We start from the raw sequence: 9,060 nt of genomic DNA, 5'->3' as shown, positions 1-9,060 counted from the left end.
TATTGTTTGTCGTCGTTTCACGATGTCATGCACCAATAATATGAAGAATAAATTTGTAATATTATAAAGAAAAAGTAAGGTACGAGGTAATATTATTATATAAAAGATAGGATAAAAGGATAAATAGGATTATTTAATAATAATAAAAGGCAAGATGAGAGAAAAAAAATGACGCGACCACACCAAATCGGTCGTTCCATAAAGTGACACTTTTAACGGCGGATTTAAACGATACGATACAATAAAATTTAAGTAACAATCAAAACAAATATTATATTTAAAGTAACAATACGAAACAATACAACATGTAATAACTATCCAAACAAGCTGTAAAGGGTTATTAGAAAGATTAAAGAAACATTATATTTGAACTCGTAATATTATAGTTTATATTGTGAAGTTTTTTTTTATAAACTAGTAATTTATTAAAACTCCTATTTTATTGCATCTAAGTCAATTCGATTGTGGCACTTATCATAAGAAGAAGAGTGTGAAGTGTAAACTCATTCTCAACCCGTTAAGACTTCCCAATTTCCAAATTCCAACTAATTATGGGATTTTCAAAAGAAAATAAATAAACACGGGTCTTCGGATACGATTACCCGAATACAAGTACGGGTTAGTTGATCGAAGTTTTAAGACACGGAAAGTCGTGTATACCTTAACTTCGTCAAAGACAAAACATAGTTTTCAACTCTTTCACCACTTCGCTGTCCAAATTCCTAATTCTTTCCAAGAAACGGTAAACCCTAATTCCCAAAATTCTTTTTTGATATTTATTAATTTGGATTGTTTTTGTGAAATTAAATTTGATAATTGATCGCAGATGAGAATTGGGTCATCAGAAGTTTGGATCTTGATTGCGTTATTGGTGGTGGCATGGAGTTCCAGAGGGGCTTTAGGGATTAGATTTGTGATAGACAGAGAAGAATGTTTTTCCCATAAGGTTGAAATGGGGGAAACTGTTCATTTTTCATTTGTTGTTATCAAATCAGAGGGTTCTTGGCATTACAGTGAAGAGGGTGTTGATCTTGTGGTATATATTACTCAATTCTCTCTTTTTTTGTGTTTTTTTTCTCTCTTCGTTAGTCTGTATACTTATGTAATTTTATGTTTACGTTCTTCTTTTTTGTGATTTTTCGTTGATTGTAATTAAAAAAATTAGCCTGTGTTTTAGGTATAAAAGGGGTTATAGACTTATAGTAGTCATCAGATTAATTATTCTATGATTCTGAACTGTTAATAATGCAATTGTGGTTTGAAATTCTAGCTTTGTTGTTTTGCTTTTATCAAATTTGTGTTGACTTTGATTTTAAGCTTCATTAGAAGCTTGAATTGTCCGTGAGAAACTGGCATTGTCTTTTCTTTGCTTTTATTTTCCTCTCTTGTTGTGTTATTTGCAGCTTCAATCCTTTTCTCATGCACAAACACTGGACACCATCACTTGTAATTTGGTTTTGGTGGTGGTTAGGAGGAAGGGGAGTCGTTTTTTTTTTTTACCTTTTTTTCTTGTGGGGTGGGGGGTCTGAATCGCAACTATGAGAATTAGAATTCCAAGGGTTCATATTCAAGAAAGTTTGAATCTTGGAGCTGTAAATTCATGAACCTTTTTTTAATCCATGTAAGGATTACTTCAGTCAGCTTTTCTTGTCAATTCGTTTTAGTTTTTTACTTTTTCGTGATGGGTTCTTCATGTTATCTGGAGGAGAGGCTTACATAGCCATGTTTTAAATTCTCTTGTAGAGAAAAAGTCTTCTTTTATCATCCATTATCTGATGGATTATTCAATTGATGTCACTATGTTGGTGGAAATTAGGTGAAGGGGCCTTCTGGGGAACAGATTCATGATTTTCGTGACAAAATTAGTGAGAAGACTGAGTTTGTGGCCCACCACGAAGGAGTTTATCGTTTCTGTTTCACCAACAAATCACCCTATCATGAAACGATAGACTTTGACCTACATGCGGCCCACTTCGTATACCATGATGAGCATGCAAAAGACGGTTAGCGTGTTACTTTGCTTCATCTTACTTTGTCGTTCTGGAGTACTTTGCACTAGAGATCTTACCTTTTAGTATGACGCTGCAGAGCATTTCAAGCCATTGTTTGAGCACATTGGGAAACTAGAGGAAGCTTTATACAACATTCAATTTGAGCAGCATTGGCTAGAGGCCCAGACAGACCGGCAAGCAATAGGTATAAATAAAGCTTTTGCATATTTCTTATATGATTCTCCTACAATTCAGTAAATACCAATTTTATCGATCACTTACTGTTTTTTCTAGTTGAAAAGAATCGTCTTTTCCCTTCAGCATATATTCCTGTTAGATAATTCTCCTCTCCCATCTTCCTCACTTTATTTTCACAGTGTTAGTTTTTAGATCCAGGGAAATCACAGTTATCGTTTCAGTTTGGATTTTCTATCTAATTTTCAGTTTTTTGTTGATCAATTTTACAAGCTTGAGGATGTGTACCTCCTTCATCTTGAATGTGTGAATGGTCATGACTATTAGCACATGATCACTTAAGCTCAAAATCTTGGTATTAATGGTAAAGAAGTGCGAGGTTGCTCTTTCATTTTGCTAAACTACCTCCCGCATTATGAATTAATGTAGGTGTGATTTGCTCATGTTGTAACATTTGAACCAATTAGGCATTTCTGAGATCATGCTCTTTGGTTTAAGGACCTATACATCCACGACTTAGTAGTTCGGATATTCACATGCATAAGTGTCACTTTTCTGTTTACTAATGAAAAGAGAACATCATTTCTTTCGGTATATTATGTGTTTCTCTTGGAACCTCAAGTTTAATGTAATGACATATGCAATTCTGTCAGAATCATGATAGTCTTACATAATCCAAAGCTGTTCTTCTAACACGGTGATATATCTCCTATTTTATGCAGTGAACGAGGGAATGAGCAAAAGAGCAGTCTACAAAGCTTTGTTCGAGTCCTCTGCTCTCATTTGTGTTAGCATCCTGCAAGTTTTCCTCCTAAAGCATCTTTTCGAAAGAAAGCTGGGTCAGTCCAGAGTTTAGCTTTCGAGAGAGCAGAGGATATTTCAACTGCAGAATCCTTCAATTTTAAATGTATTGGCTTTCTGGTTCCGTTTCACAAGACAGGTGGTGTAAAAACTAGAATGAACAATTTTCTCCAGAAATTAAGTTATTACAAGTCCTTTTTTTTCGAATTTAGTTGGGCAGTTGGTGTTGACGACTCAATAACTTTAAATGAAAGAACAAAGCATAAAAAGATTATTTATCCTGACTTTGGAGATTTTTCCAAATGCTGTCAAATTATCTTTTTTTTTATTGCATGTCACATCGTTACATTGAGCACGCTTGATCCTGAATTTACATTCCTGCTGCAATTTGCCGATCAGCTTTATGGGTCTCAGTACATCATTTATTTCCGTTGTTTCGTGAATATTATGTCGTCCTATGCACAAATTGTAGTATTCTGAAATAAGACATACGCGATCGTTTACCTGTGCTAGTTCAAATGCGCACAAACTAGTCCAGATATCACCGTTATAAAAATAATATTCAGGGAAATTTGTATTAACATACGAATGTAGTGCTTGTAGCGTAGCGAAGAAAGAAGGGAAAATTAAGAGCAAGTGGGTTGTAGAATTGGACATGAAAAGATTATCGAGTTAAATGGATATACCTATTTATTTATTACAGAGCAAATTTGACCAAGGATCATCAACTTTTATGCAAATTACGCCATCCCAAATAGATCCCTAAATTTTATCAAATAAATAAACAATCAAACTCCCTTAGACATCGTCGAATTCTTGTTTGAGCAAGCATTTTCAAGGACCAAAACTGCTATTTTCCCTTGACTAAAAGCAAACAGGCATCATAATTTAGAATGCAGCTCCTCGTGTCCAAACAAACCTCCATGATTTTCTAAGCATTTTCAACTTATCAGGCAAAAACAGAAGGAAAAAAAAAAAAGAAAACCAAAATAATCTGATGAAATTAACAGAAAAAATTACGGTTGAAAGTTGCTTTACAAACCACACGTATATGAAAGCAAGCAGACTGCTCGTCTGTCAATGGTACAATAAAAGATACAACATTATAGATACATCAAACATTTTGTCTTTCACATTTTTGTCCCCACAATAACCACAAGTTTACAAGACAAAAGGGACTTAAGCGGCATCTCAGTCTCCAGCAGCAAGCCAAAAGAAGTTGCGGGGTTCATTATGAATATGCATCCTATATTCAACTTTTACAGATAACCTTGTCAAGATTCTGCGTGGGGGCTCTGCATACAGCAAAACCATTTTTTCTGCAAAACAACATATTGGTGAAATTCTAAGAAACAAGAATGCTTCAAGGATCAATGAGACAAGTAGCATTTATAAGATATTCAGATGGGTCACTGGACCAGTTTGTCCAACATTAACATCAGAAAGCAGTCACCGATTTGTACTACGTACATCTAGTCACATTAGCAAAGACACAAGAATCTAGCTTGCCAATTCCAAGACTAAGCTTGACAATAGAGGACAGCTCTCCCAAACCTAGCCAAGCAGGTCAACTACTCTTACTCATTTAAGAAAAACACAAAAGAAAAGAAAATGCAGCTGATCAACTACTCAAATAATCTGTGCAGTATTTTCTTTTTCCCCATAACAAGTATGAAAAGAAAAACCATTCCAACAATAAAATAATTACCCTTTTTTGAGAAGCAATAACATAATTACCCTTGCTCTCACCTTCCTTCAATATTAAGTAACTACTTCATAGCAGTGGCACAACCAGAATTTCACGAAGGCGAGTCAAAATATAAAGAATTAAACACATGAAAAAGCCAAGGCGATTCAACATATAGTATATACATAAATAAATAAAAAATTACCTAACTACACAGTGTATTCACGGTGATTGGACTAAGGTGGCTCTACCACTGCTTCATAGCAACTATAAAAGTTCACTTAGATGAGAGCGTAGAAATCAAAAGGCTGAATATCACTCTTTTTTCGATTACCCTAGTACCAGAGCAAACTTGCGAGCATCTCACCTAGTTCATCGGGTAGTATGCTACAGACCACAAGCATAGGTGCCTGGTAAACCTATCCACCAAGGCTAAAGCAAATGGGCTCACAATAAGTTTTGTAACTCAAATTCAGAACCAGGATCTCTAGGTTGTTAATTCTTGTCTCAACCTCTCAACTTTCCCATTGGGGACAACTCAACCATCCCCGGTAAGAAAGCTAGGTCATTGTATCCAATGTTCTAAAACTAGAGGCATAGGCAGGGTCTAAGCCCCTTAACTTTTTTATTTTGATATTGTGAAAAATACATTAAGAATTTTATAAAATTCAAAACTAAAGAATACACGAAAGCAAATAAACATCTCATCATAACAATAAATGTTAAAAAGTCTTATATGTAAAAAGAAATATACTACGACATCAAATTCTAAACAATAGAGCAAACAGATTACTAATAAAAGTTATAGTCAAACATTCAAAAGAAAATCTAAGCTAATGTTTTAGCATATACAAGAAGAACAATCAAAGTCGTAAAGAGTCCACTTGACATTCTGGGCGGACAACCCATGAGTATGGTATGCACGGGATGAAAGCCCCATCTATCAAAGTATTAGCCCTATAAGACTTTTGCTCTTCATGATTGCCTTGGTGAGTTTAAAGCCTACAATGCAGCCAGTGAATCCTAGAAGATCCTAATTTTGCCTTTAAATATTGCCTCACAACCTTTTTCCCACTTTATCGATGGCTAGAAGGGAACTGATTATAGCAAAGCAAGTAATGAGCTCCCTAATCATGGTTTTAAACCTATGCTTACAAGGAAAGTTCCACTTAGAGTTAAGTTTGACCTGACAATTGGCTGAGAGTAAGTAATCATGGGTTTGTACATACTAGTTTCTCTAATCTTTTTGATCAAGTACTAGTTTCCCTAATTATGTGTGCTCTGGTTCCAATACACTTTTCCCTTTTACCCAAAAGAAAAAAGAGAGACATAACTCCAGGAACCCTTCCAATATAACCAGGACATATGATTTGACCACAGTCCAGCAAGAACTAATTATGCTCACAACTGGAGGGAAGTTCTCAATCCTACTTCTAAGAGCTGCAAAAGGGTTTTTGAATTTATTAGGTCACCTTGGACTAAAGAGAAGGCAATAATAAGTGAAATAATTAATTGTATGGGAATCAATAAGAATTGCACCACCTTAGCTTATCTTTACTCTTTCTCCGGTCATCTAAATTGAAGGGGACCCACATGGCTGGGTGTTAACCAACAGAAACCCAATTTTCTGTGTATCAAGAGATGAGCTGTGGATCTTCAACTAATTAAGCTCAACCTTTTGCATTGATCAATCAAATTATTCTTAAGAGATAATTATACCATGTGACGGAAATTTTATTTGATAAAACTTGCATGTACAATTCACTAAATCACAACCACAATACTCTAAACATATGAGACAACTGAAGATAGCCGGAGATGGCTTAGTTGGTGGAGATAATATATCAATTAGGCCAACTTAAGTCCTTCAACTGTTTGAGAGGGCCGTAGAGTGGGATGGGATTTCACCTATTTGTAGTTGAATTATCCTCTGAATGGAAAAAACTCTCTGTAAAGATGCAGATTCACACAGCTAATGTATTTCACGTTAAATGTGTAAAGAAAAGCAAGACGCAGAATTATTTAACATTTAAACCAACGGAAGAGTAAATAGGTAATAGAATCTACACATTTCCAAAACTATTGAAATAACGTACAGTTTGAGGCTTTAATGGTTCTTCTCCTTGCTTTGTGTTACCATCAGCCTTTGAAGGTGACTCTGGCTTGCCACCAGTTTTTTTCTCATCCCTGGCCTTGTTGAAAATCACAGTAAATCCCTCTGCTGACGCTGGGTCATTGACATCCCATTCACCAAACTTAGGCAGCGGTCGACCCTTCTCCTGCTCGTAGGTAGATTGAAAGCCAAACAGGAAAAATAAATAATTGGACAAAAAAGAAAAATACTCATGAAAAATATATGAACAAAAAAAATTGCAGAGAAAGCAGCTAAAATATCAGTATGCCACATAATTTTGTTAAAACCATAGTGCTGAAAATCTATGACTCCATTCCGCAATCACCAAAGGACACGAGAAGAACGCGAAAACTCTCCAAAAGTATAATAGCTCCAACATGACAATTTGAACTTAGATGCATTAGGAAGCATGCACAATGTAATTCCTGAAGGACAATTCTGGAGTTCCTTTGACCTCACTAAAGGCTCATAATTGTGCGAACTAGAAAAGGAAGTGGTCGAGGTCCCAAAAGCTTGTGAATTTAAAAAACACCTGCTTGAAATCCATGCCCAAGTATGCGGAAGTCAAAATTATCAGGTCTTCCAACATTTAATAAACTACATTAAGCATCTACCAAATGTCAATTACGTTCTCCTTATATGAACTAGACTTCATATAAAAGCTGATTTCATTAATTGTACCCTGATATTGCTGGCATGTTTTCTCTAGAATGTTCTTAAACCAATATGAACGAAATCCTCAATACCAATAAAAGGGCTTCGATATCTCCAGGAAGGTCATAGGCCCTAATGGTCACAACAAAACCAACATAGCAACCACTACCTTTCTAGCAACCACTCAACTTAACTCCAACGGGACCCTCAATTAATGCATGCCCATAGCAGATCTAAGAATTAAAAGGAGAACAAAGCAGAAATTTATTATGAAATCCACACAAGAGGCATTGCAAGCATTAAATTTAAGCTATTCAGAATTTTTGAGGGAAAAAAAAAACAAGCAAATCAACTTAACAAAATCAAACACTGAATATTGAATGCAAAAACTTACTACTATTGTTGGAAGTAGTATATCTAATTAATGCATCCAAAAGATTCTACATGTGAATATCTCTATATGGTCTTAGCAATTGTAGACAGGAACTCCCACTTGGAACACCATTATGCTTAGGCATAGGATTTGGATGAGCAACTGAGCTTTGTAATTTGCAAAAAGCAGAGTGCCCCTTAAAAAAGTTAGAGTGGCACAATTCATTTGGGGGGTCAATTATAGAGGTGTCAGTACCAGCTTGTGCACACCTCGACTACTCCACGGGGTACTGCTACCTATGGATACCGGGTAACTCTGGTCACCAACGCCTAGGCAGATGGCTGTTTCTTTGCGTCTACTGGCTCATGACACTACATTCCAGTTGTATAGTCTATTGGCCCTTGAGCTGTCCCCCAAGAACCCGGGGGGGGGGGGGGGGCGATGGGGATTTTATCTTGGCTTAAGCATCGAAAGTCATACGAGAATTAAAAATTAATTTCGAGTTGCAGCTGAGTATCAAAATGCAACAAAACCATACATTATACAGGATCTGCTTGGAAGTCAAGATTTTTGATCCAAAAAAAAAAATCAAGTGTAAATTTAGAACAGATAAAGCGATCAATGAAAACCCAGGTAACATAAAACCCCAATAAAATCAAAACAAACATAACTAAAAGCCTTGTACAGGTATAGATAAATAATCAATACATATAACATCATATAACGTACTGTAATATGAAATTAAGTGAAAATAAACCAGTAACCGAAAGGATTTAAATATCGAATTAGGGCATATATATACATACCGACATGAATCCCAAAAACAATAAGAAGATTTCTTCACTGGAACGGAGCGAGAGAGAGAAGAAATTTTTGTGAGAAAAAGTATGAAAATGTTAAAATTGTGCAATTTGGTATTAGGTGTATTGAGGTGTATTTTGGGAATGGAAGATATATATGGAAATTGGTACATACTATTATTATATTCGCTCATGTTCTTTTCACACTCATAATTACTACAAATAATTATTATTTTAGAAAGTCTAGAAAGTATTAATTAATTTTTTTTATAAATATAATAAAAGCAAGAGTACGTAGCAAATTTAGATTAAAGAACAAATAAAAACGATTTAGTTAAATTATCTTTTTGATTAATATTTCTTTAAAAACATGCAAAAGAAAACATGACAAGTAAAAGGGATCGGAGAAAAAATGAATTCAAGTA

General features: G+C 35.1%; 2 protein-coding genes across 2 annotated transcripts; one reads left to right on the top strand and one right to left on the bottom strand.

Moving 5' to 3' along the window:
• Positions 1-505: 505 nt before the first annotated feature.
• Positions 506-3,290, top strand: LOC138868082 (transmembrane emp24 domain-containing protein p24beta2-like). The gene is made up of 5 exons (XM_009794806.2): positions 506-742; positions 827-1,036; positions 1,817-2,003; positions 2,089-2,196; positions 2,909-3,290. Exons 2-5 carry the CDS (start codon positions 827-829, stop codon positions 3,040-3,042), a joined length of 639 nt encoding a protein of 212 aa, XP_009793108.1. The 5' UTR covers positions 506-742; the 3' UTR covers positions 3,043-3,290.
• A 676-nt stretch (positions 3,291-3,966) lies between these two features.
• Positions 3,967-8,824, bottom strand: LOC104240029 (protein NOI4). Its single transcript, XM_009794809.2, has 3 exons — positions 8,642-8,824; positions 6,771-6,953; positions 3,967-4,306 (listed from the first exon to the last, which is right to left on the bottom strand). The coding sequence occupies exons 1-3, from the start codon at positions 8,645-8,647 to the stop codon at positions 4,262-4,264; spliced, it is 234 nt and encodes a 77-aa protein (XP_009793111.1). The 5' UTR covers positions 8,648-8,824; the 3' UTR covers positions 3,967-4,261.
• Positions 8,825-9,060: the final 236 nt, after the last annotated feature.

This window comes from Nicotiana sylvestris, chromosome 7, assembly GCF_000393655.2.
Source record: "Nicotiana sylvestris chromosome 7, ASM39365v2, whole genome shotgun sequence".
NCBI classification, from domain to species: domain Eukaryota; kingdom Viridiplantae; phylum Streptophyta; class Magnoliopsida; order Solanales; family Solanaceae; genus Nicotiana; species Nicotiana sylvestris.
This window is presented reverse-complemented; position numbering and strand designations above follow the sequence as displayed.

Coding starts and splice junctions, on each gene's coding strand:
- LOC138868082 (XM_009794806.2), top strand. CDS start 827: ATGAGAATTGGGTCATCAGAAGTTTGGATCTTGATTGCGTTATTGGTG. Junction 1,037..1,816: donor AAGAGGGTGTTGATCTTGTG/GTATATATTACT, acceptor GGTGGAAATTAG/GTGAAGGGGCCTTCTGGGGA. Junction 2,004..2,088: donor TGATGAGCATGCAAAAGACG/GTTAGCGTGTTA, acceptor ATGACGCTGCAG/AGCATTTCAAGCCATTGTTT.
- LOC104240029 (XM_009794809.2), bottom strand. Junction 4,307..6,770: donor AACCATTAAAGCCTCAAACT/GTACGTTATTTC, acceptor GTTGTTTTGCAG/AAAAAATGGTTTTGCTGTAT.